This window comes from Pseudochaenichthys georgianus, chromosome 13, assembly GCF_902827115.2.
Source record: "Pseudochaenichthys georgianus chromosome 13, fPseGeo1.2, whole genome shotgun sequence".
Taxonomy (NCBI): domain Eukaryota; kingdom Metazoa; phylum Chordata; class Actinopteri; order Perciformes; family Channichthyidae; genus Pseudochaenichthys; species Pseudochaenichthys georgianus.
Genome location: NC_047515.1, coordinates 991,543 through 1,019,336, shown reverse-complemented (window position 1 = coordinate 1,019,336; position 27,794 = coordinate 991,543). Strand labels below are relative to the sequence as shown.

Genomic DNA, 27,794 nt, shown 5'->3' with positions numbered 1-27,794 from the left:
TCTGCAGTGTTTGGGAAATTGTTTTTAACGCTGTGTGGTTAACCTCTTATTTTTCACAATGTGGACAACACAGTTCCTGATTGGCCAAAGAACTGAGAATTTTATTTATTAATAATACGTTTATTTATTATAGCACCTTTCACAGAAATAGTGCTTCACAAGTAAGAACAAAAGTTAAAATGAAGACCACAGAAACATGAATACAATAACCACCTGATGCAGAGATGTAAGGTCAACATAAAAACAAAACACAGACCATGTAGAGTCCAGAAAGGAACTAACATAATAACAGAACACATCACACACATTTCAAATATAAATGTAAGCCAATGTAAAAAGATTGGTCTTCAGTAGTTTTTGAAAAGCTTCTCCAGAGAGTGCAGAGTGGATGGCTACAGGGAGAGAGGGTTCCACAGTGTTGGAGCCACCACCTGAAGGGCACGGTCACCTTCAGACCGTGGGACTGTCAGTAGGCCCTGGTCTGAAGACCCAAGTGACCTACTGGGGATGTAATGATGGAGAAGGTCACAAGTATATATATATTCCGGTGCATTTCCACGCAGGGCTCTATATGTAATAACCAGGACCTTAACATCAGATCTAAACTAGTGGGGTGTGATGTGTGTGATCCTGCTGCACCTGGTTAACAGTCTTGCAGCAGCATTCTGGACCATCTGGACCACTTGTAGGCGGTTGAGAGATGACTTGCTGAAACACGTGAAAATGGAGTTACAATAATCCAGCCGTGATGATATAAAAGCATGAATGATAATTTCAAGCTCCACCAATGTCACAACAGACCTGAGCTTTGCAATATTTCTAAGATGGAAAAAGCATGTACGGGTCAGTGATTCAACATGCTGATCAAAATGCAGCCTGATCAAATGTCACACTAAGATTTTGTAGATTGAACCGAACAGCTGAGGAAAGGGACCCTATACTCTTTGCACCTTTTCGGAGCTATGACGCAATGATGAGAACCTCTGTTTTGTCTGCATTACGCGGCAAGAAGTTGTGAAACATCCAGTCCTTAATGGCATTTAGTTATGTAACACAGGTAAGCTATCAGGGTTATCAGGTTTAAAAGAGACAGAGATGAATATCATCAGAGTAACAGTGGTAGGACATATGACTGATAACCTGACCCAGGGGAAGTCGTATCTTCGCCTTATAACTGCAAACAGCTGGCTGAAAACATCGGAGGTGAGGGGAGCTGCAGATAAAGGAAGCCAGTAGATGTGAGGGTAATGATGGTGGTGCAGATCAAGGAAGACAGTGTTTCTCATTGGACAGATGTGCCCTCCAGTGAAAAGCTTCTGCCCCTGAACAGTGAATCCTCCACACTGCAGTCTCTCTCCACCACACACTCATCCCATTAACCTGCTGCTAGAGCAGAGTTTAGGAAGCAGGCAATCATACTCAGCACTTTTAATTACAAGGAGGAAAAACAAGAAGTAGGTGGGCACTAAACTCACAGCCAGACTTACATCGGGGGGCTTAGACTTAAGCTCATTTCTGCCCCTGAACCACACAAAGAACAGTGCATTCTATAAGTGGCTTACAGAAGGCTTCAGGAGTGTTATTATACAACATCCAGTCCACTAACAGTGCTCTGGTCATAGGGGGGGGGGGTTAGCAATCCGTTGCACACATGCAGCAGTTGAATATTGAGACATCTCCACACATACCTAAGTCTTGCTTGCTTGTTGAATTCAATACCTGTTGAATGTTAAATCCAATATTTAGCTTGTGGGGAAATGAAGCCGTTTATGAATAAAAACAGGGAAAAAACAACAGACCAGAATACTGTTTTTGTACACTTTTATTTGTTCATTGTTCAGAGTTGGTGGAAATCGTCAAAAGGACATAAAACAGATACATGATGGCTCTGACCGCCTTATCCTGGACTGTACCAAGTGTGAACCCCCCTAACAGAAATGTGTTCTGCTTGTTGGCGGTCATTCCAAAGAATACAATGATTATTTCGCACCAAAGGTTTCAATGTAATTGTTCTAAGGTCTATCAGTATCGGTAACACTGAGTTAAGTCGGGCGTCTGTGGCTTCCTGTCGAGGCGGTGTGAGCTTTCCATCTGGACGCAGTAGCTTCTCTTGGCAGGAAAGGAAAGGCTACAGATCAGGAGACGACGGGCTCCAGGACCCATACATGACAGATAACCCTCACCACCCCCCCCCCACGACATAGAACCAACACCGACTGAAAGTGAGATTTTTTCGCTATTCACAATAAGAATCTTGCAATGACCTTTCTTTATGATAAGGCTGATCAAGGATCAAAAAGAGTTTGCATGTTGTGGATGTAAACTATGTATTATTTAACGACTTATCCAAAATGATAAATCATCTGAATACTGTCCTGTCCAGTCCACCACATCATCAGCACCTAGTCCGTTAAGTGGTTAAAGGAACATTAAACCACGATTTAAAGGACATTTTAGAGAATACTTCTTGTGGTTCTTCCTGACGACGTTTGGGAATCTTATTCAGTGTCTTTGTAGAGGATCATACGCACGACGGTCTGTGTTCCATGGCTCTTCAGCTGCAACTATCGGTTGATTTGAAAAACTCAATCTGCAAATACTCTACCTATTCAACAAACATGCCAATCCTACTGCTTTTACATGTTGTATTATTCAAAGCTGGGTTACTTTGTGTTGTTGGAAACACCAAACAGCATGGGATGTTCTCAGTGTTTTGCTATTTCCCAAAGACAGGAATACACAGATGATCTGATAATCAACATTCTTGTTAGTTGCAGCTCAAAATGTTGCCATAATTCATTAAAGTAGTCTTGACTTTTGAACATGATGAACACCAGGGGTTACACTGCTGGAAGGAAACGGTGGTAACGGCTAACCGATCAATCAAAGTGATAGTTTCATTTACTCTGCAGGTTGTATTCTGCCGCTGACCGGAGAGCAGGAGCCTGCCGTGGGGACCTTTGGCTCTGTGACGTGTTTTCTGGCAGCAGGATAACAACTCCAAAACTAACACTCAAAGGTTGATGTGCAAACCAAAAGGTCATTCAGACTTTGATCAATTGAAAAAACTGAGTCTGTAAACAAAGACTTAAACAGATTATTGTCTTCTTTTTTTCTAACACATTTTGTAAAATAGAAGGCAGAAAACAACAGCATTGTACCATCATAGAATGTATCTGTCTCGTTCTTCTGAAAGTAGCATTTAGATATATCGTACACAAGCACCCTTCATGGACCGTCCCTTCTTCAGGACTGAACCAACTCACTCATTATCTTCCTCTTCATGTTGAACGTACCATATCAAAAAGGTTCACATGCACATTCTCTCCTCCTCCAGCCCGCAGACAGGAACGTCCCACAGCTGCCGATGGAGCATGTTTGGCAGAGTGCATTCTGGGTTAAAAGCAGTCATCCTTGTGTTAACCTAAGCTGTGCAAGAAGCTGAGATTCCTTCCTTCAGCGTGTTGAAAGCGTATTTGTTTTCTAAGGAGAAAGGAGTGTTTTTAAGCTGAAGCTCATTTGCTACGGTCTGTCCATTTGAACAGGATGTGATTATTCTCTGGAGGAGACTCAACTAATAAAGCTCTGACAAGAAAGTGCTCAACGAAGTAGCACAATTGGGTATCTCTGGCTACATCCATTTGTATCCATTTTCTATTTTGAGTCAATTGTTTTTGTCGGAGTGCATCAGCGGAGTCATGCTCAGATCTGTCCTCTCTCAGATCTGTCCTCTCTCAGGACCCGGCCTATCTCAGGACCCAGCCTCTCTCAGGACCCGTCCTCTCTCAGGACCCGTCCTCTCTCAGGACCCGGCCTATCTCAGGACCCAGCCTCTCTCAGGACCCGTCCTCTCTCAGGACCCGTCCTCTCTCAGGACCCGTCCTCTCTCAGGACCCGTCCTCTCTCAGGACCCGTCCTCTCTCGGGACCCGTCCTCTCTCGGGACCCAGCCTCTCTCGGGACCCGTCCTCTCTCAGGACCCGTCCTCTCTCAGGACCCGGCCTCTCTCAGGACCCAGCCTCTCTCAGGACCCAGCCTCTCTCAGGACCCGTCCTCTCTCAGGACCCAGCCTCTCTCAGGACCCAGCCTCTCTCAGGACCCAGCCTCTCTCAGGACCCAGCCTCTCTCAGGACCCAGCCTCTCTCAGGACCCAGCCTCTCTCAGGCAGCCGTCAGAAGGTTTAACACCAGAGAACCTTGACCTGAGGGCGACTTTGAGCCCTGCAGGTACCTGTACTCTGGAAACACTCCCACTCTCAGAGCTGTGTATTATTTACAAACCTAATAAAGAAAGGAGAGTAAAATAAGAAGCTGCTTACTCCTGAGAAGATGTCATGAAGCCAAAAGGCTGCTAATGCAGGGAAAAACTCCAAACTCCTCGTCCCATCAATGGCTCTGGGGCCTCCAGCCATTCCTTAGAATAATACTCTCACATCTCACACAATGTACAGAGGGGTGATGTTTGCATCACCCCTCTGTCGAAAAGTACAGAAGGTAAACTTAAATCCCAACATTCCCCCGTGAGAAAACAATACATAGACTTACCCAACACACACAAGCACGCATAAATGTTGATTTGATAAAAGACAGTGATAAAATAAAAATAAATCTACAAATGCACTTTTGAATGAGAGAAAACAACAAATCATAGATGCATGAAAGGAAGCCAAAGCTTTAGCTCACACACAAAAACGTACACATAAGAAATAAACTGATTTAAAAAAGAAAACGTCTCCCATGAGTCTTTGGGCTCTGCTGACTCCAGTATTGGCTCGTCAGCGATGACATATCTTGATCACTGATGATATCATTCAGTTCGCCCCCCCGGCGTCCTGATCAGAGTCCAGTGGAGTGTCTTGTAAAAAAGTAACTGGAAGAAAATACCCTTCTTTCCCCTATGAAGGTATGTATAAGGGTCAAAGGTCGGGTGAAGGAGCAGTCGGTACAGGTGACAAAAGACATGTTGTCACCTTGAGACAAAAGAAGGGACCCAGCTAGCAGCCACTGCTACCCTCCTGTGTACCAAGAGGAGAAGAAAAAGAGAACAAAAGAGAGGAAGAAGGGATGATGGATAGAGAGAGAGACAGAGGGAGGGACACAGAGAGGGACAGAGAGAGAGAGAGGCAGAGAGAGAGGGACAGACAGAGGGACAGAGAGAGAGAGGGACAGAGAGAGAGACAGAAAGAGAGAGAGAGAGGGACAGAGAGAGAGACAGACAGAGAGACAGAGAGAGAGAGAGAGAGAGAGAGAGAGAGAGGGACAGAGAGAGAGACAGAGGGAGAGAGAGAGAGGGACAGACAGAGGGACAGGGAGAGAGAGGGACAGAGAGAGACAGAAAGAGAGAGAGAGGGACAGAGAGAGAGACAGACAGAGAGACAGAGAGAGAGAGAGGGACAGAGAGAGAGAGGGACAGAGAGAGAGAGACGGAGAGAGAGAGGGGCAGAGAGAGAGAGAGAGAGGGACAGAGAGAGAGGTAGGGGGACAGAGAGAGAGGGATTAGAAAGGGACAGAGACAGCGAGGGACAGACAGAATGTTGAGTGGGGGGCTAGCGGTTGTTCTTGGCAGCCTCCTTGGCGGCCACGATGAGAGGAGTCATACTGGAGAGGGGCTTCGCCATCTTCAGGAACTGATGCTGAGGAGAGTAAGGGGAAGAGAAACAGGAGGAAGGGGAAGGAGAACAGAGGGAAGGAGGCAGAGGGAACAGGGGGGGGAGTATGGAGGTGGAGACAGGAGAAGTATCAGTATCAGTTCACCGTGTAAAAACAGAGAAGACAGAAACACAAGGCATCTCTTCATTGAAGTGACACTCTTCGTAGGACTTCTCCACACCCTCACGCCCCTGCACTGCATTCACTGTGTGAGAGCAAATTATTTCAATATTTAAAGGCGATATATCGTACGATTGTCCATAGTTAATGCAATATAAATCATACTCCGTTGTATAAATGTAACTTAAGAAAGATTTTTCCAAATAGCAAAGATACTAGTCCATACCAATACCACTTACATTTGATTTGTGTTTCCCAATTCAATACATACACATGTTGCTATTTTCTTTTAAGTATTAGCTTTGATTAAAGTGTGCTAAGGATTACACCTAAACACATTGTGATGCTGTTTTAATACCTAAACAGATATTGAACAATTCATTATGTAACTCAATAGAGACTGGCTTTGTTAAAGTCATTAGCTCTATTATTTAGCCCACAGGCTGCTAACAGCTAACGGCTAACGGCTAACAGCTAACAGCTAACAGTAACTTGCTCCACTCTTATGGACCCATTTATTTGGGCATTAACACACTTAAAGTCTGCTTGATTAGATTTGGCAGAGCTGCTTTCAACAAACTTTCACATTTTTGAACTAAACAGAACACGAGAATATGTTTCTGAAAATAGGTGAGAAATTGACTTTGAATCAACCTTTAAAGCAGGGGTGGGGAACCTTTTTCCTCTCAAGGGCCATTTCAATTTTTTCAACATCCTCCGGAGGGCCGTACAAATTATTGACGTCTGCTTAAAAAACAAAAATCACAGCCCATTCATTTGGCCTTTGTTTCATGCTGTGCAAAGAAAAAGCAACCTCTTAATCCAGATATTTTACCATGACTCACGCATGCACGTGCACGGTTGTGGCATGACCACCAAAACAGAAAGATATGGACATGTGAACATGATGTAAGTGGGGGGGGGCACCTAACCTCCTCCAGGGGGGTCCGGACCGGGGCATGTTTCCCCGGGAAGATTTTTTTTTTTTAAATGTTGAAGCTAAAAGCATCAATCTGGTGCACTTAAGAGATCTATGGATACATCTCTCAACACCCATATAAAACAGAACTGTAAACAGATTTTATTTTTCTTTATGGATATTTTACAAATCACTCCCCTTTCAAACTGTATTCTTGTTTATTAATAACAACTTTTTTTTACCGTCATAGTATTTTATACCCGTTTACTTTATTCTTTTATTTTTTTTACAACTATAATGATCATATAAAGATGTGCCTTTACCTCACTGGTTGTAGAAAAAGCTTCTTATATTCGTTAGCATAGCTAGCTAACCAGATGCTAATAACAACAAAGTTATTGACTGTATGATCAGTATGAGAGATGAACAGATCGCCACCGGGCCTTCAACTAAAGATGCAGACACGCAGAAACTGCAGCATGTGTACGGCTCCTTATCGGTACTGCAGTTTCTGAAGTGCTGGAGCGGAGCGGCGTTCTGGTGCTCTACGTCAGAACTGCACCCCTGTCAGACGAGACATATACCACGTGATGACACGTTAGGCTCGTGTTGTGTTCAAGGACCCTGACCTGGCCCGGAAAAACAGGCACTCGCTTGTTTATTATTTTGCGGTCTAGATTTCTTTAATTTTTTTCTTTTTTGCATGTGTTTATAAATTACCTCGAGGGCCGTACCAAATTGTCTCGCGGGCCGTATACGGCCCGGAGGCCGGAGGTTCCCCACCCCTGCTTTAAAGGGTCACTTCAGACAACAAGGACTCTGTGAGCACATGGAGTCTAAATGAGTCTAACATGGAATGCTCCTTCTCAAATATGATAAAGTCCCAGTTTCCCCACTCAGCTGAGTCATGGAACAATCACACACACACACACACACACACACACACACACACACACACACAAACACACAACCACACACACACACACACACACACACACACACACACACACACACACACACAACCACACACACACACAACCACACACACACAACCACACACACACAACCACACACACACACACACACACACACAACCACTCACACACACACAACCACACACACACACACACACAACCACACACACACACACAAACACACACACACACACACACACACACACAACCACACACACACACAACCACACACACACAACCACACCACACAACCACACACACACACACACACACACACAACCACGCACACACACAACCACACACACACACACACACACAACCACACACACACACAACCACACACACACACACACACACACACACACACACAACACACACAACCACACACACACACACACACCTGCAGCAGCTCTTTAGCCGAGCCTCTCTTCTCCACGTCCATCTCCAGACATCGGGTCAGAAAGTCTCTAAAGGTCGTCGACAGCTTCTCCGGGTTCTGCAGCTCCGGAGTCCCGTTGGTTGCTATGAGATACAGCGCCTAGGCAACACACACATGTTAGCAACATGTTAGTGTGCATCACATGCAGCACAGGTATGCATGATTCACAACTAACCTCCACTCAGGTTAAGAGTCTGGGCACTAGGGGTGTAACGGTTCACAAACATTTCGGTTCGGTACGTACCTCGGTTTTTAGGTCACGGTTCGGTTCGGTACGTTTTCGGTACAGCAGAAATAATTATCACAAAACATAACATATTTTTTTTTAATTATTATTAAACTGTGAATAATGTATTCACTCAAATAAATACAAAATATAATAAAATAAACATTAAGGTGCAGCATTTCGATGAACTGAAATAATCTGTATTTGAACTTTACTGTACAAGTACTCACAAAACAAACTATTAGTTTAGGGTTTTTAATTATTATTAAACTGTGAATATTCACTCAAATAAATACAAAATATAATCAAATGAACATTAAGGTGCAGCATTTCGATGAACTGAAATAATCTGTATCTGAACTGTACTGTACTAGTACCTAAGCAGCCAGCTTGACATTAGGACTTGCTTGTCATTGTATTTTCATGTTGTTTAAAGAAAGATGAACTTGTCCACATGGCTGCTGAAAGGGCAGATCTGCTGGCACTAGCAATGTCTCCTGCTGTGGAGAACACCCTCTCGCTAGGGACAGAGGTAGCAGATACAGCCAGGTAGCGCTTTGCTAACATGGCAACATAAGGATACTTGGCGTTTGTAATAGCTTTGGCTCGGTCTGAACTTGTTCGAGTGGTGGAGGCTCAAATGCTAGTGAGAGTTGGGTTTGCACTTCAGTCTTTTGGTACCGGTTATATTCACGTTCGGGTGATGCCTTTTCAAGAGTGTGCAAGTTTGATGTATTGCCAGCCGCGTAACCAATGTTAGTTGAACAATGCCGACAAACAGCTTTGGGTCGGTCCACCTGTCTTTGTCCGTCATCCTTGTTCGTAACTGCGAAACCAAAATGTTCCCAAACCTGAGACTTCAATGATGCTGGGGGATTTTCGAGCTCAACTTTATCTGCGTTCGCCATTTCGACAGTTCCTCAAATTATTCCTCAAAATGATTACATTTGAACGCATACCTCTGACCAGCTCGTCCAATGAAATGACTTGCTCGCTCTATGACGCGTTGATCACAATGGGTGCAAATTACTCTGAACGCTGCGACGCAGCACCCGAGATTACTTCCAAGAAGTTGTTCACGTTCTCAATTTTTTACGTTTAACGTTATATGCGTTCGGTACACTACCGAACCGAAGGACCCGTACCGAATAATTTCGGTACGGGTACGTGTACCGTTACACCCCTAGTGGGCACACTTTCTTTCAAATCTCACATCAGTAATATGATCACTCGGTCTGCCTGTTTCCATCTACGCAACACCAACCGCCTCCGCCCGTCCCTAACCCTAAGAGCACCGCCGTTCTTGTTCACACCCCGGTCACTTCCCGCATCGACTACTGCAACTCCTTCTCTTTGGTCTCCCTCTCAAATCCATCCAGACTTCAACTGGTCCAGAACTCTGCCGCCCGCATCATCACCAGAACCCCCTCATTAACCACATCTCTCCTGTTCTTCAGCAGCTTCCCCGGCTCCCCGTCAGCTTCCCCGGCTCCCCGTCAGCTTCCCCGGCTCCCCGTCAGCTTCCCCGGCTCCCCGTCAGCTTCCCCGGCTCCCCGTCAGCTTCCCCGGCTCCCCGTCAGCTTCCCCGGCTCCCCGTCAGCTTCCCCGGCTCCCCGTCAGCTTCCACGGCTCCCCGTCAGCTTCCACGGCTCCCCGTCAGCTTCCACGGCTCCCCGTCAAATCCCGTATCGTCTTTAAGATTCTGCTCCTCATCCATACCCTCACTCCTCTGTACCTCTCCGACCTCCTGCACATCAACACACCCATCCGCACTCTCAGGTCTTCTGCTTCCCTCAGCCTCGCTGCACCCCCTTCCCTTTAACCACCATGGGGTCTAGAGCCGTCAGCCGCTCTGCACCCCGCCTCTGGAACTCCCTCCTGACATCCGCAACACTGACTCTCTCCCCGTTTTCAAATCACGCCTCAAAACACATCTCTTCACACTCGCATATCCACCCTGATCATTATCATCACACATCCTCTGTTTTATTTATTTTATTTTTTATATACTGCATTGTCTTGTTTATGTTTTTTATGCTGGTTTTATGTATTGTGTATCTTGTTTTTTTGTATGGCGACCTTGAGATGAATTAATTATTATTATTACATTACACGCTTTTATCCAAAGCGACTCACATACTCAACACTGAGGACCCTCCCCACTGGAGCACTTTGGGGTGAAGCGTCTCAGGGACACAATGACATGCTGACTGCAGCGGGGTTTGAACCTGATCCCAACACCAACGCTCAAACCACTGCGCCACACGCCTCCCAACTACAACTATGTATAGAACATACAGTATGTGTCTGTGTTAAACAGTCTACAGAAAAACACTGCTATGACACTATGTATCCTAATGATCTAAATATATGTAATCCCTACATATAGTTTAGCCCCACTTAGTTTCCAAAGAGAGCCCTATGTTTAGTCTGACGTGATATTTACTGTAAACACATATTGACTCTCAAAAGTGTATCCTCTATGTTGTACAGCTCCGACTGACTATCTCCCTCTTCCTCCCCTGCAGTAACCTCTCTCTCTCACCCTCAGGGGGTTTTCATTCAGGTACGGCGGCTCCCCCTCCACCATCTCTATGGCCATGATGCCCAGAGACCAGATGTCCACTTTGGGGCCGTAGGCTTTCCGGGTCACCACCTCTGGAGCCATCCAGTAGGGAGTCCCCACCATGGTGCTGCGTTTACTCTGCTCCGGAGTGATCTGAGCGCAGAACCCAAAGTCAGCTGGAGGACGAGAGAGAACAGAGGGAGTTTTATGCATATACAAAGGTTAAAGGTCACCATCAATCTGTAACACTCTGTGATATATTTCAAAGGTTTTGCTTGAAGGTCATTGACAACCAAACACTCCTAAGTGGTAAGTTATTGCATGAAATGACACCAAACCAGCACATCATCAGTAAGTCAATGCAGCGAGTGGCCACAGCGTCAACGAGCAGACATATGTGGCCTCTTTGAAAAAGTTGAACATTTACCAAGTTTGTAATAATCATTATTTTATATCTTATAGACTCATGTTGAGTTTACAGTTCTCAGGAAAATCCAAGTTAAAATGTTATGTATTACACTGTCCATGGTAGTGAGACTCAACTTAAGTTGTAGTAGTAGAATCAGAGCGCCCTCTGCTGGTCATAACAAGCAACTTCAACAACAATCTTACCCAACCTCAAAGCAACAGTGGGGTACAACAATAGATTAAAGGTCCCATGGCCATTTCTACTGATCATGATTCCATTGTTGAGGTCTACTAGAATAGATTTACATTATAATAATAATCCTTATATTTATTATAGCGCTTTATCAAAGACTCTCAAAGCGCTTTACAAATACACATTACACATACAGATCATACATGTAATGGTGATCTGCTGTGGACAATACCCACAGGAGCACATTCGGGTGAAGTGTCTTGCCCAAGGACACGACGGCCTGACGCAGTGGGGCGGGAGCGGGTTTCCAACTGGAGTTCCCCAGCACCCCCTTGATCTGATGATCAAGCGCACAGACCACTGCGCCACCCGTCCCACATTGTTCAATGTTCCAAACTCACACTGGTTTCTCACACAGCATCGTATGTGTATTCACTCTCTGTCCTAAACGGCCTGTTGGAGCGCCTGCCCCCCCCCTCCCTGTGAGCCCACTGTGCTCTGATTGGTCAGCTCGCCCACTCTGATGAGTCCACCACCGTTACAGCGGAACATCAGTGTTTATGTGTTTCAATGGCGTTTGTTAGCAACCAGAAAATGACACCAGTGATGAGAAACGGATGAGAATGCTGCGTGGGGTCTGGGGGCCGTGCTGGGGGACGTTACGGGGCTCGCTGCATTCTCATCCGCACACACACACAGTGTGTGTGTGTGTGTGTGTGTGTGTGTGTGTGTGTGTGTGTGTGTGTGTGTGTGTGTGTGTGTGTGTGTGTGTGTGTGTGTGTGTGTGTGTGTGTGTGTGTGTGTGTGTGGTGTGTGTGTGTGTGTGTGTGTGTGTGTGTGTGTGTGTGTGTGTGTGTGTGTGTGTGTGTGTGTGTGTGTGTGTGTGTGTGTGTGTGTGTGTGTGTGTGTGTGTGTGTGTGTGTGTGTGTGTGTGTGTGTGTGTGTGTGTGTGTGTGTGTGTGTGTGTGTGTGTGTGCGGAGATCCAAAAAAAAAAATGGAAAAAGAGAAATGTCCAACGAGGCGTTCTGGGGCAGCAGACAGGTCTTCTCTGTGTTAGAGTTGTACTCGCTTCAGGGTGCACTTTGAGGGTGTGTGACTCTGCAGACCGTTCACATGCAGAACAAGCTTCATAACACAAGGGGACGGTGATAACCGGAAAAGCAGGACATGGGCCTTTAAGAAGTTATACATGTCTTTTAATAAATATGACCCAGACTCACTGAGTTTCACGGAGCCATCCATGCCCAGCAGGATGTTGTCGCTCTTAATGTCTCGATGGATGACCTGGTTCGAGTGGAGGAACTCCAACGCCTGGAGACACTGAGAGACAGACAGGGAGACAGACATAGTTTATATTACTGTTCAAAATATTGATATGAAATGAGAAAAAGAACAGTCAGGACACATTCGGCAGACACACAGAGACAGGAGGATGACAGTGATGAGGTCCACATGAGCCTAAATCCTCCCATGTCCCGTGTCTCTACCTCTCTGCACACAGCAGCTATCTGGGCTTCATCCATGCAGGTCTCCGTGACGACGTCAGTCAGCGACCCTCCGGCCAGGTACTCCATCACAACCCACAGCTCGTCTCCAACCAGGTAACTGTGGGAAACATCACAAACATGCAGGTACTTATATGATGTACAAGTTTTGTGTTTCAATAACACCGAGACATTTCTTCAGTCATCAGACCCTATAATACACATACTGTACACAAATCCAAACTAGTATTTTGTTTTCAGATTTTTACTGGATTTTTACGAGTATTATATAATAAAATGTTCTGTGCATTGTGGACATATTTAACAAGCCAACGCTGCATTTGTCTTCAACCCCAGAGCTACGGGTCAGTTCCCCTTTATTTGTTAGACTTTGGAAATCAGGACCATTATTTTCAAATGTTGGTAAGAACACCTCCTTGATATGTCTGTCATTTTCACACTTGTGCTCTTCAGCTCCCCAGTGACAGCACCGTCTGAACAAATATGTACAGTCGCACAGTAAATCAGAGAGAGTTAAATGTTGTTTCCATGGGGATGACAGCATTATTACCAGTCCTGCTGGTGCTCCTCAATGTCTCTCAGGACAAACGGTAACTACGGTAACTACACCCACTCCATAAATGTCTAGACTGTTGGCAAGGCAACAGCAACACTGAACATGATAAAGCCTTTCAACAGGGTTCAGTCTGGATGGTTCCCACTGATCCTGAATCCTCTGGATCGTCTCCCATGTTTCCGTGGAATATTTGGTGTCCAGTGTTTCCAGCAGATTGTGTTTTTCAGCTTGCTTTACATATATACTGCATTCCATATGTCTGCTGTCAGAACAACATCTGCAGCAGGATGTCAGATGAGTGTGAACCTGCCAACTGAAGATAGCTGCAGCCTGTTCAATGTGTGTGTGTGTGTGTGTGTGTGTGTGTGTGTGTGTGTGTGTGTGTGTGTGTGTGTGTGTGTGTGTGTGTGTGTGTGTGTGTGTGTGTGTGTGTGTGTGTGTGTGTGTGTGTGTGTGTGTGTGTGTGTGTGTGTGTGTGTGTGTGTGTGTGTGTGTGTGTGTGTGTGTGTGTGTGTGTGTGTGTGTGTGTGTGTGTGTGTGTGTGTGTGTGTGTGTGTGTGTGTGTGTGTGTGTGTGTGTGTGTGTCCAACCTGTCTAGGTAGTTGACAATGTTTGGATTCTTATTTTCCCTCATCACCAGGATCTCATTGATGATCAGTTCCTTCTTGGGCTGCTGCTGCAGGTTCATCTGTTTAATGGCCACCTGAGAGATGAGAGGATTATTGGACTTTCTCATAACTATGCAAATAAGTCACACATATTTCAAACCAAACTGAGAGCAGAGAGGGTGGAGAAAGTGCGGGGTACAATAAAAGAAAGAAAGATGTACGAGTAAATTGAAAGAGAAAAATAAGGTGGGAGGGAATAAAATACGTCAAAAAGGGAAAATGTAAAAGAAGTGAAGACAGACAGTCGGAGGGACGTCTCTAAATCTGAGGCAGTGAAAGTGAGCACACAGTGTGTCCCTCAGAGACCCTGACCCAGCAGACTCTGAAGTGACCCTGGAGGTCCCAGCTGGTAAACCCTGTTCCTGACACAATGTTCTCACTACCTGCCTTCTGCCTCACTTGAGGGCACAGACTTCTAGCCTCTTCCCTAACCCCTCAGAATTGAAAAAGAGGGATTCCCTTTGGACCTGCTGCAGACTCTGGTCCTTCAGCTTACAGGAGCACTGTCTGCACACCTCTGCGGTCTGTCCTGGCTCGACAGACAACAGGTGATGTGAGATATGAAGGCTAGATGTCACTCAGCTCGGTCAGGAAACAGTAACGATCATTGGTTCAATGAACCTGTCCTCCTAAGTAAACATACTAAGAACCAACGCAAGACGAGAGGCAAGAAACACAACAGTACGTTTTGATTCTGATATTATTTAGAAGGCTTGTATGTGGAGTGTCAAAATTGTACTTATTTTTATTCTGACTTATTTCATTCTATTTCATTAACATTTTACTACTTAAGTTACAACATCCTATTTGTTTCTAAAACTAGATCCTACTGTGGGATTCATCTCCACTTGAGCAGCACAGCTTTATGGATGGCCGCCTTTCTCCACTTGGTTCAGTCTTTGCAGGACCACCATACAGCGTCTGTACGTCTCAGTCTTGGAACTAAACATTATCTCAAGTGTATCCAACATGTCCTGATCGGGACGGGGGCACGCACCTCCTGTCCTGTGGCGATGTCTATGGCTGTGTACACCGTCCCAGACGCCCTGTGAACACAGCAGAGCACAGACACACATTAATCACATTAACATTCATCTCAGTGATTGGAACGCATTCAGACTGTAAATGTATACCTTCCCAATGAAGTGTGCACATGGTCCGAGCACATTCTGCACACACAGCCTACATGGAATTATAAAGTAGTGCTGTCTAGAAACAATGTTCCAAACTAAAAACAACTCGTAATGATTTATTTTATTGAGTATAAAACACGTTGAGGGTTTATTAAAACAAAAGGTGTGTGGCGGTGTGATTTGGTCCCCTGTGCTATTGGCTCTGGATGGCCTGCGATGGACTGGAGAGCGTGCATTACCTCGACCCAAAGCAACTGGAAGCTGCTCCACCAGATGGTACGTTGGGTTTAGAATATTAAAGATTCTCAAACAGTAATGCAAACACTTGTGGGCCTGTTTTCGTTTATGTCAATCTTCTGGAATCTTTCTTTGCAGAGCGAAAGCTCTTTCTACAACACGTAAAGCCACACTTCATTCTCACACGAGGGTTGAGTGAGTGAGCCTCCACATTCTGACTCAGCACTTCTATCACTCACCCCTGTCCAATCTTCTCAAACCGTGTATACTTCTTCTTGGGGTCTCCCACACTTACGATGGTCCCTGAGAAAGACAAAAAAAGAAGAGTCTCTTATTGAGTGGTCGTAACGAGCAGTAAAGTATGAGGAGACAGGAAGTCAGGCCCTCTAACTTCCTGTTCCCTGAACCTACGGATCTGAATGGATAGAACAGCTGACTTTCTATCCATCCACAGTGAGCTCTATGGTCATCACACTCAGACCAATGCAGCATGCTGACCGGAGAGAGAGAAGAGGATCTACACAGAGAGAGAAAGATGGACAGAAGGAAGGAGACACAGATTTAACACGTCAGAAACTAGAAGGAAATGTACAGATACTCAACAGTTCGGACACTAAGACACAGACGGAAAGAAATTAAGGAAGAATTAGAAGTAACAAAAGAAACAGACTGGAGAGGAGGGGGCTAGATAATGAAATAAAAAATAGCTGAAGAAACAAAAGAAAAGCAAGGAGGGATGAAAGGCAGAAAGTAATGGCTGTGGCTCAGTGGCTCAGTGTGCTGATCTTCCGATCAGAAGAGCGCTGGTTCAATCCCAGCGGCAGTCAGCATGTGTCCCTGAGACTGTCCACAGGCCTGAGTGTATGTGTTGGGTAAAAAGCATCTAACAAGGGGCATGTAATGTAATGAAGTCAGGAAGAAAGGTAGAATGAAGAGATGAAAGAAGTTAGAAGTAGAACGAAGAGATGAAAGAAGTTAGAAGTAGAACGAAGAGATGAAAGAAGTTAGAAGTAGAACGAAGAGATGAAAGAAGTTAGAAGTAGAACGAAGAGATGAAAGAAGTTAGAAGTAGAACGAAGAGATGAAAGAAGTTAGAAGTAGACATGACAAGGATAGAACATAATCAGAAAAACAAAGGAAAGGAAGGAAAGAGGGGATCAGCTCTGAGTCCGTTCAGTAATCAGAGTCCACAGGCAGTGATTAGAGGACAACACTCTGTCTCTCTGTAACCACAGGAGACTGGACAATGGAGAGAGAGGACCACCAATCAGATGTGAGGATTGGACATTGGGGGCGGGGACAGTGGATATCAGGTCTGTCAATCAGAGATACAGACAGGCAGTATCCTGGTCTTACCAGCAGAGGGCGATCTGAGCACATCTGGACAGGCGTGGGGCGAGGTTCAGAAAATATACAGGCTTTATTACAAATACACAACAACAGTTCAATGTAGGGGGGGCTGTTCAAAATGTTATTCTGAAGGGTTGGTGTACAACTGTCCAACTATACCAACATTTAACTGTGGGGAATACATGGCAATACAAGTTAAACATTTATCAATGTATTATATAGGTTAAATGGTGTTAAAAATTAAACGTGACGTACCAAATTCATCATTTCCTTATTATAACTCATCATTTATCACACAAACTTGATTCTGTTGGTGCTTGTCAGCGTATTGAGAATGACTTTCAGAGACTAATGCGACTGGGTGTGAAGCTTCAAATGCTATAACAAGAAAGGAAAACTATGAATGAATATCAAACATGTTCACACCGGCTCCTCCTTCCTGTGAGGGAGGTGCAGGACATTGAGAGGAGAACCAGTGATTTCTGGATTGGCTAGAGCTTGTACTGGCATATGATTTGATTGGCTGACGCTTCTGTCGAAGCTTCAAAAGTAGAACATTGCTCTACTTTTGAAGCGAGCAACGCGAGCAAAGCGAAAGCGACGCAACCACAATGCAGTTCGTAGTTACGTAGTTACGTAGCGGACGTAAAAGTCGGGACGCCTTCGGTACGCGTTCTTTGGTCTCAGGTTGGTGTGTAGCGGCCTTTAGAGAGAGAGAGAGAGAGAGAGGGGTGTGCATGTGTGGATGGTAGAGCGAGAGTGAGCAAGCGTGTGTATATTTCTGGAAGTGAAACGAGGCAGCAGAAAAACAGAGGTCTGTGATGTATTTTGTGAAACAGAAGAACAGCTAAATCAATGCAACGGCCTCCCAAGAAGAGCTCGCCTCTCTCCAGTCATTGAAGCTAAAGTGGGTTATTGAACCTGAAGCTTGTTGCTTCTGCCCTCCTCGACTACGGTCTGGGAGCCGACAGGAAAGTTCAACACACAGATGGCCAGTCCGCCCCTTTGTAGCATATTATTTCGATGAGCAGATCGCCACTGGGCTTTCAACTAAAGACACAGCCACGCAAAAACTGTGGGGTGTGTACAGCTGCTTATGGGTACTGCAATTAGTGAAGTGCTTTCCTCCGCGGTGAGACGATCAGCACCACGGAGGAAAGCGGCAGAAAGTCACCTGGAGTTAAAGAGAGCGGGGCTGCGCTGCGTGCATGGCTTCCTTCTGCAGGTAACGGGGAGACGTGTGTGTGTGTGTGTGTGTGTGTGTGTGTGTGTGTGTGTGTGTGTGTGTGTGTGTGTGTGTGTGTGTGTGTGTGTGTGTGTGTGTGTGTGTGTGTGTGTGTGTGTGTGTGTGTGTGTGTGTGTGTGTGTGTGTGTGTGTGTGTGTGTGTGTGTGTGTGTGTGTGTGTGTGTGTGTGTGTGTGTGTGTGTGTGTGTGTGTGTGTGTGTGTGTGTGTGTGTGTGTGTGTGATCGTTGGAGCTATGTGCAACTCAAGGCATATATGCTCGAACGGGAGCTGCCTGGACGCTGCAATCATGAGTGTGCTGACTTCTCGTCCAATGTCCCGCTGTCTGGCTTCCTGCATAATGTCAAGTGCTCGGCGCAGTTGTGTGGATAGGGCGCTCCTCTGTTTTCATTTAAACAGCCTTATATCCGTTAGCGCAGCTAGCTAGCACCAGATGCTAACAACAACAATAGCCGCGTTCACACTGCGGTACGGTAATGCACGTAAGGTCTCTCTCTCGCTCGCTCGGGCCACACAGACACACACACACACACCCTCCCGGTCCTCCAGATGGCCAGTCGGTGCCTGCCGGTGAGCGTGGAAGTGTGGTCTGTCACAAGCGGGCGGCAGGAGCGGGGCTGTCAGCATCAGCTTGTAGATGGTATTTTAAACTCGATGCGCTCTGAAACTACGGGGCGGCCGAGGAAAAAAATACACATGAGTTAATCGCGTTAAAATAATTAGTGGCGTTAATTTTTTTTTGCGTTAACGCGTTATTAACGCGTTAACTTGACAGCCCTAATATATATATATATATATATATACATACATACATGCATACATACATACATACATACATACATGTATAAAGGGTTACGTCCTTAGCTGGCTAATAAGCTATATAACAAGCTAAGCTAACAAGAACACACACACCTGCTTACGGGGTTAACATGTATAATATTATCATTATTGGAAGTTCTGTTAGTACATTCAACCGGCTAAAGGGTCAAGTACAGTACTATGACTAACTAACGTTGTAGCCTCTATGGTTGTAGCCTAGCAGAGTGGACAAGTTGCTGTTAGCTGACAGTGAGGCACGTACCTGTCCATCAAAGTGACCACGCCCTAATTTATGCAAAAACGTTAAGACCTAATATAAATAAAAGGGTTGCGTTATAAAACAATTCACTCAACAATTAATAATTGTTAGTGGAATATAACTATACCCCGAATGATTTATATTGCATCCAGGGGTAGAAACATGTTTATTTCTGCTGTAAAGTTGGGCATTTTAACATGGGGGTCTATGGAAATTCATCCTTTCTGCAGTCATCGCCTATCGGCCAATAGATGAACTGCAGTTTGTGGCACTTCCTTATTGGCCTCCCGGATCTGCCCCAGAGTTTGCCGCTTGGTCAGAACACAGAGTGTAAACTCTAAATATAACACTCAGGGACTCGCTGAACTCTGCTTCACAATTATTTACAGGAAGCTGATTGTGGATGATGATGGTTATTTATACAGAGATATAAGAAATGAGGGATTCAAACCATCTTCCTTAATGACCACGACTCATTTGTTTGAATCACTTTACAATTCTCCAATTGTTGTTTTAGACTTTCCAGCAGAAAACAGAACCCAGCTGTAAGCATTGGATCCTGATTCGATCAGTTGGAATAAAAACTCTGAAACTCTGGTTTACAAAGGCTGAGAGATTGTAATGTGTTGTTTTACAACTGAAATGAAGACAGTATATATCCCCTTGGTACATTGTTAAGCTTTTGGCTTTTTATTTAGCTAACAACTGGCTACAGGAGATTTCAGAGGATGTTTTACCAGTCAGCCTTTACAGACATGTGTTGACTCACGCTCCTGCAAACTTTTCTAAATCAGGTTTCTCAACTTGTAGATTTAGATTTGAGATTTGGTCGGACAGGTAGGCATGCAGCTCCTTTACACAGGGAACTTCTGGCATTTGCATTTATGCTTCAAAAATCACAAGTGGCATTCATTGTTAAAGATACTCTTGCTGAACAAACATGTAGGTCTCATACACGTTGTTACCAAGCGGCAAACTCTGGGGAACAGCCGGGAAGCCAATACGGAAGTGCCACACACTGCAGTTCATACATGGGCCACTAGGGACTGGCTGCAGAAAGGAGCAATTTCCATCGACCCCCATGTTTCTACCCCTGGATGCAATAAATATTATTATCGATATAGTTAGATTCCACCTTCATGATTATGAATCTGTGAGTGAATTGTTTTCTAACACGACCCTTTTATTTATATTAGGTCTTAAAGTTTTTGCATAAATTAGGGCGGGCAGCGCCTCCACAGATCTGGCGCCCTAGGCGAACATCTATAACGCCAGTGCGACGGGCCGGCCCTGGTCTCAGGTTACGCTGTAGGAAGTGTAGGTACAACGCTACATTTCCCGCCCCGCCGCAGTCATATAATAGGCTACGGAGAGGGGCGAGAAACATTTCCTCAGGCATCGAAAAGCGGAACCGAAATTCACATTTCTAAATGATGCCGTTGTAATCGAAATCTCGGTACCCAACCCTAGTCATAGTACTGTACTTGACCATTTAGCTTTAGCCGTGTTCGTGGTGATTGTGCCTTTTAGGCAATATTGTTACAAATACCAGACAATTAAAATGTCGTGCTGTGCGCTTGAATGTACTAACAGAACTTCCAAGAAGTCTAAAATGATAATATTATACATGTTAACCCCGTTCGCAGGTGTTTGTGTGCTTGGTAGCTTAGCTTGTTACTTATTAGCCAGCTAAGGACGTAACCCTTTATGCATACATATACATTTTAGTTTATGATTCAGCCTTGGGTAAGACTTTTATAGTCTATGGTATGACACCCATAATGCTAATGGAGCAAATGTTAATAGGGGACCCAATTATCCCAGTGGTGGCCGCCGGAGCTAACGGAGGCGCAGGGGGCTAGCTCCAGCCGGCGTCCCGGAGCTAGCCCCCTGCGGCTCCGTTAGGTCCGGGCGGTGGAGTCCGTCTTTTCTCAACGTGTGAATGACAAGCATTAAGAATAACAACATATAGCTAATTCTCTTGCAGATTGTCTCATTTGATTATGAATGTAACGTTATATAGGGGAACGACACTGTTAGCAGTAACTTGGTATGCATGTATTTCATGTTAGCTTAGCTTCTTAGCCTGAGCTAGCTCTGTTTACTTCCAGTTCGGAGGCAGCAGGTCCCGCCTCGGCTCCGCCTCTTTGCCCTTATTTGGAGCAGGCGGGATTAGACTGACGTCACAGTCGAGCCGTTAGTGGCCGACTCCGCCTACTAAGGGCTTCACGGCAACTCTGCAGAATGCTATGGGTGACGTCACGGACACTACGTCCATTTATATATACAGTCTATGGATGTTACCCAAAGAAAAATGAAAACCCCTGTGGCTCCTGATGAGGGAACCAAGGCAGAGGGAAGAGCTCTAAAGCCAGACACGAGTTAGACTCGTCTGCACTTGTGGGACCCTAAGCTATAGATGTGTTTTTAAATGTGTTTTTGGGTAGATTCGTGAAATAAGGTCTGTTAAGAAAAGCTAAAAAGATGTTCATGTTTTGTCTACATTGTTATGCTGATTCTGCAGCTTTAAGACTGCCTTCAGTGGAGAGGAGGGGAACCACACACAGCTGGTAATATATATATCCTATATATTGGACACATTTCTTAAATAATGATAACTATGTTTGAATATCTTTATACTAATAGAGATAATATAAAAAGAATATCGTACTAGAGATACTCTCGTGTTTAAAAGCTACGGGGTGTGTGTGTGTGTGTGTGTGTGTGTGTGTGTGTGTGTGTGTGTGTGTGTGTGTGTGTGTGTGTGTGTGTGTGTGTGTGTGTGTGTGTGTGTGTGTGTGTGTGTGTGTGTGTGTGTGTGTGTGTGTGTGTGTGTGTGTGTGTGTTAGGGGTTTCACCAACTAATCGACTAGTCGACTAGTCGACTACCTTTACCACTAGTCGGCGCTGTAGGCCCTAGTCAACTAGTCGTGAACAAAATGGAGGTGAACGAGGTGCCGCAAAATGCTCCAAAAAACGTCCGACATTCATATGTATGGCAGTACTAGTAGTCAAAGAAAACGTAACCAACTCCACAGTTAAGTGTCAGTTGTGTACATCTGTACTAAAGTACAACAAAAATACTTCTGCTATGCGCAACCACCTAAAAATGAAACACCCGCTGCCGACAGCTAGCACTAGCAGTAATGCTAGCAGCACCAGTGAGCAACGGACCGCCGTCAGCACTGGACAGAGACAGACGAGCATTATTGATTTTTCCAAGCGCCCCGTTACGGACAAAAGAAGACAGCAGATAACAGACTTGCTTATCAACTTTGTCGTCAAGGATGTTCGACCACTTTCTGCCCTTTCCGGAGAAGGCTTCAGGGACATTATGAAGTTTTTCGAGCCAGGCTATAAGATCCCGTCACATGCTACACTTTGGAGCAACATCATGCTACAGTACAACACTGTGAAAGCGAGGATGTCTCACTAACCACTGATCTGTGGACATCTTGCACCATGGATCCATACATCACCATCACTGCCCACTACATCACAGACACCTGGGAGATAAAATCCAGAGTGCTGCGAAGTTCGCGGAGGACAGCGAATAATGTGTTGCGCAATGGATTTACGTGGCATTTAAGTTTGCGAGTTTTTTGCTGTACATTTTGGTGAGTCCAGTTACCGTTTCTTATTTACGAAGTCACTGTTTGTTATATACTAAGGCACTGTTTGTTATTTACTCAGCCATGTCATACAAATTTAAAATAAAATACAGTTGAACACCTCTCTTTGTGTGTCTTTATTATGACGCAACGACTAGTCGACTGCTATTTTGAATATTGGTCGACTAGTAAATATTGGTAGTTGTGTGTGTGTGTGTGTGTGTGTGTGTGTGTGTGTGTGTGTGTGTGTGTGTGTGTGTGTGTGTGTGTGTGTGTGTGTGTGTGTGTGTGTGTGTGTGTGTGTGTGTGTGTGTGTGTGTGTGTGTGTGTGTGTGTGTGTGTGTGTGTGTGTGTGTGTGTGTGTGTGTGTGTGTGTGTGTGTGTGTGTGTGTGTGTGTGTGTGTGTGTGTGTGTGTGTGAGCAGCCTTACGTAGTTTCTCTAGAATCTCCTCGTCCGACATCTTCTTCTTCCTGGTCTTGTCCTGGGGGCGGGGCACAGAAGGCCCGGGGGCGGGGCATGCACTGGGTGGGCTGCTGGGAGCTCCCTCTGCAGCAGGGGCGGGGGTGCCAGCGGCTGTCGGCATGGTGATGGGGGAGGTCGCAGCATCTTTGGTGGGAGGAGGAGGGAGCGGCTCGATCACTGAGCGAGTGTATATCTGGAGTTCAAACAAGTGAAATTAAATCAGTGTTGAGAAAATACTTTAGATATTATTTAAGTGTCCAATCTGCTTTCTTTTATAGACATTCAAGACGCAGTGAACACATCCAACCAGGATTTGGGCTGAAGTGTTTCATTTGTCTACCATTATAGTTTATACAGGACAATGATGGAACCCTTCATATATCTAAGCAATGAAAACACCAGCAGTGGGATGACCACGTGTCTTTTGGAATTGTTTTTCATCTCCTAAACCATCCGTTAATACATCACAAAGCACACAGACGGAACCCACACATTTATTGTCTCATCTGACAAACAGCAATAAGACACTGAGTGTGTAATCTCGACTAGATAGGACTCACTGCTGATTCAGAAACCTGTGTATGTTCTATTTTTGTTTCTAGACCTCTCTGTTTCATTCACTCTACTCTGTATAATTGTTCTGTAGTTATTCTGACTAAAATTGTGTTTTGAAATCTCAGAACGGCTAAAATACATGTTTTTCAGGCAGAAATCTGGGTAAACTTGTTTTTTCAGAAATCTTAAAAACTGAAACATTTGCTTGTTAGGGTTCACTTGCATTAGGGTTTACTTTGATTAAACAATTGTACAAATACTAAGTGCTTTACTAGGGGTAATTTTAGTAGGGTTATCTAAAAACCTCTGTAACAAGGGTTTAGTCTGACATGTGTCTGTAAAAAGGGCATTACAATAGGCCTGAAGGCTCAGCTGATTGTGTGAAGTGAGACGGTTTCAGCTGGTGCCAATCAGCTGCAGAGAGTTAACTAATTAAAGGGGCGTAGGCCCACAGCTGTGACAACTCAGCAATCAGGATTAGTGTCCATTTTAGGTAGCACTTTCCTGGAGCTTCAGCGTCATACTGACAAAGACAATAGAGTCCTGTTGGAGTCACGAGTATCGCTGGTGTTTTTGAGCCCCTCAGGCTAAAATCATGTGTATATTCTGCATTCCTGTTCATGTGTCTTCTCGCAATTATCACTGGCCCCGTGTATCTCGTAATCGATATAACCGGCCTGCTCTCGTCTATCCCACGTGCTCCACTGAGATCCAACATCTAGTTACAGGCGGCCTGTGGAACTGCCAGTCAGCTGTTCCTAAGGCTGACTTCATCTCTGGCTACGCCTCCCTGCAGTCTCTGGGTTTCCTTGCTCTCACTGAGACGTGGATTACTCCATCCAACACATCCACCCCAGCAGCTCTCTCCACAGCATATTCCTTCTCCCATACACCCAGACCCACTGGCAGAGGAGGTGGCACTGGTCTCCTGCTCTCTCCCAAATGGAGCTTTTCCCTCTTCAAGCTACCTAACTTCACTCCTTCCACCTTTGAATTCCATGCCGTCACAGTAACCCATCCTATACAATTATCCATTGTTGTTCTCTACCGTCCACCAGGCGCCTTGGGGACTTCTTGGAGGAATTGGATAATCTCCTCTCACACATCCCTGAATCTGGCCCTCCCGCTGTACTTCTCGGAGACTTCAACCTCCAGACGGGGAAGATAGACGAACTAACATCTCTGTTAACCACCTTTGCTTTCTCACTGTCTCCGTCCCCACCAACTCATAAAGCTGGCAATGTCCTTCATCTCATATTCTCAAGGAACTGCACTACTTCTAACCTCTCTGTAAACCCGCTCCACACCTCCGATCACTTCTTCATTTCATTCTCTCTACCCCTTTCCAAACATAACAAACTAATCTCTTCTCATCCTGCACCTGTCCGCCGTAACCTTCGTTCCCTCTCCCCTCTACCTTTGCCTCATCGGTGCTCTCAGCCCTCCCTTCCTCTGACTCGTTCCAACTCCTGCCTCCAAACTCTGCTGCAGAAACTCTCCTCTCTCTCATCCTCTCTGGACTCTCTCTGTCCTCTCATCCTCTCTGGACTCTCTCTGTCCTCTCACATCTCGGCAGGCTCGTCAGTCCCCTCCGGCTCCCTGGCTAAATGACGCACTGCGTGCTAATAGAACCGTCCTTCGGGCAGCAGAGCGGAAACGGTGGAAATCCAAACACCATGACGACCTCCTAACCCAGGGGTCTGCAACCTTTTTGACCAAAAGAGCCATTTCGCTCCTTTTTCCCAAAAAATGTTTTGTCTAGAGCCGCAAAACATATTTCATAGTTTTTTTATTGCATTTATTAGGCTATTTATTACATGATATAAAACTGTTAACCTCTAATAAGAAACAAATAACTTTTATAAGGAGAATTAAAAATAATACACAGGCCTACTTTAAAATAAATTAAACACAGCACTTGGGGAGTCCTCTGCACATTTGAAGGGGAAAACAATATTATTAAATGGGCCCACTTTGAAATAAAGAAAACATATATCTGCACCCTAAAAAGAGTTAAAGGTAAGAATGGAGAAACCAGCTCGAGTGCGCTAGAATTTGAAAATACACAACCAGAAAAAATATGCCTCTTCCTTCAGACTTTCTTACAGAGTCCCTCCTCCAACACACACGAACGCACACGTGACCAATGAGGGCACGATATAAGTTTGTGCCCAGATGGAAGGCTGACAGGCCGGGAGGCCATCCAGTTATTTTAGCCGGGCCGAGGCAGATGATTGGTCGTGCTTTTTACAGCGCTCCGGCTTCCAGAGATTAATTGTTGTATGTATTTATTGTCAAAGCATTTAATATATTCATTGCTATCGGGACGTTAAGAGCATTCCATGGAATATAACAAAAAGTGTTTTCTGAAATAAATTACATACCCATTGAATTATGACTGACGATCGTCAGCTGTCTTCCTCTCCCTCGTAAAGGCTGCACCACCGTTGACAACTTCTCTCTACATATCAGATATCCCGGTAAACCAGCATCGTTTGCTGTGAAAGCAGATAACTCTGTCCACGCAGAATTAAATCCTGTGTTCCTCCGGTACTTTTCTTTGATGTATCCATAGTTCGCTCATCGAGCCGGGGGTCAGGTTATTCGCCTCCAAGAAAAGGCGCTCGCGCGGGACCGGAGCAGGATGTGACGCATATTTTAGTTGACCTAATTAAAACCGTTTTGTTTTTTATTTATGTGTCACAGTATCACCTCAAAATACAACATACGAAACATTTTCAACCATGCAACAACATATAAATGGTCCTACAAATACTTATTTTATTTCCTTCTTATTTTTGTCTAAGCTCAGGGGAGCCAGAGCAGAGGGCTTAAAGGGCCGCGGGTTGCCGACCCCTGTCCTAACCTATCAGGCTCTCCTCTCCTCTTTCTCTGCTTCGATCTCTCAGGCAAAAAGCACTTTCTTTCAAGATAAGATCCAATCTTCCTATTCCAATCCCAAAAAACTATTTTCTATCTTCTCCATCCTCTTGGACCCTCCCAAAGCCCCTTCTGCCAAGCGACTAAAGAAACCCACTCTCAACCCGTCTGATGTTATAAACTACAGGCCTGTCTCTCTCCTCCCGTTCCTGTCTAAAACACTTGAACGTGCTGTCTTTAAACAACTCTCTGTTATCTCCATCAGAACAACCTTCTGGATCCGCACCAGTCTGGTTTCAAGGCAGGGCACTCCACAGAAACTGCCCTCCTTGCTGTCACTGAGGAACTGCACACGGCTAAAGCAGCCTCCCTCTCCTCTGTCATCATCCTGTTGGACCTGTCTGCTGCATTCGACACGGTGAACCATCAGGTCCTCCTTCGCACTCTCCAAGAACTTGGAGTTTCAGGCTCTGCACTTTCCCTCCTCACCTAATACCTCAAAGACCGCACCTACAGGGTCACTTGGAGAGGGTCAGAGTCCGACCCTTCTCAGTTAACTACAGGGGTCCCTCAGGGCTCTGTTCTTGGTCCCCTCCTCTTCTCCCTGTACACAAACTCGCTCGGATCAGTCATTAGCCCGCATGGTTTTTCATACCACTGCTACGCTGACGACACCCAATGAATCCTGTCCTTTCCCCGCTCAGAGACCCAGGTCGTCGCACGCATCTCTGCTTGTCTAGCTGACATCTCTCAGTGGATGTCTGCTCATCACCTCAAGCTCAACCTTGACAAGACTGAACTGCTTTTCCTTCCGGGAACAGATTGTCCCACTCTTGACCTGACAATCAACATCGGCACCTCTGCTGTCTCCCCGACTCAGACTGCAAGGACTCTGGGTGTGACCCTAGATAACAACCTGTCCTTCACTGCAAATATCGCTGCTACAACCCGTTGCTGCAGATACACGCTTTACAACATCAGGAGGATACGTCCCCAGCTGACCCAGAAAGCCACGCAGGTT

The 27,794-nt window shown here is 45.3% G+C and overlaps 1 protein-coding gene across 2 annotated transcripts in view; it reads right to left on the bottom strand.

Annotated features, from left to right (window-relative positions):
- Positions 1-1,806: 1,806 nt before the first annotated feature.
- Positions 1,807-27,794, bottom strand: part of pak1 (p21 protein (Cdc42/Rac)-activated kinase 1) — a 110,411-nt gene continuing 84,423 nt past the window's right edge. For both annotated transcript variants that reach the window (XM_034097314.2, XM_034097315.2), the window contains exons 7-15: positions 23,306-23,531; positions 15,832-15,895; positions 15,220-15,268; positions 14,145-14,257; positions 12,981-13,098; positions 12,714-12,813; positions 10,871-11,067; positions 8,061-8,198; positions 1,807-5,631 (exon numbers count right to left, since the gene is read on the bottom strand). In XM_034097314.2, coding sequence (XP_033953205.1) covers positions 5,545-5,631; positions 8,061-8,198; positions 10,871-11,067; positions 12,714-12,813; positions 12,981-13,098; positions 14,145-14,257; positions 15,220-15,268; positions 15,832-15,895; positions 23,306-23,531 — 1,092 coding nt within the window. In that variant the 3' untranslated portion in view covers positions 1,807-5,544. The remainder of the gene's footprint in view (positions 5,632-8,060; positions 8,199-10,870; positions 11,068-12,713; positions 12,814-12,980; positions 13,099-14,144; positions 14,258-15,219; positions 15,269-15,831; positions 15,896-23,305; positions 23,532-27,794) is intronic.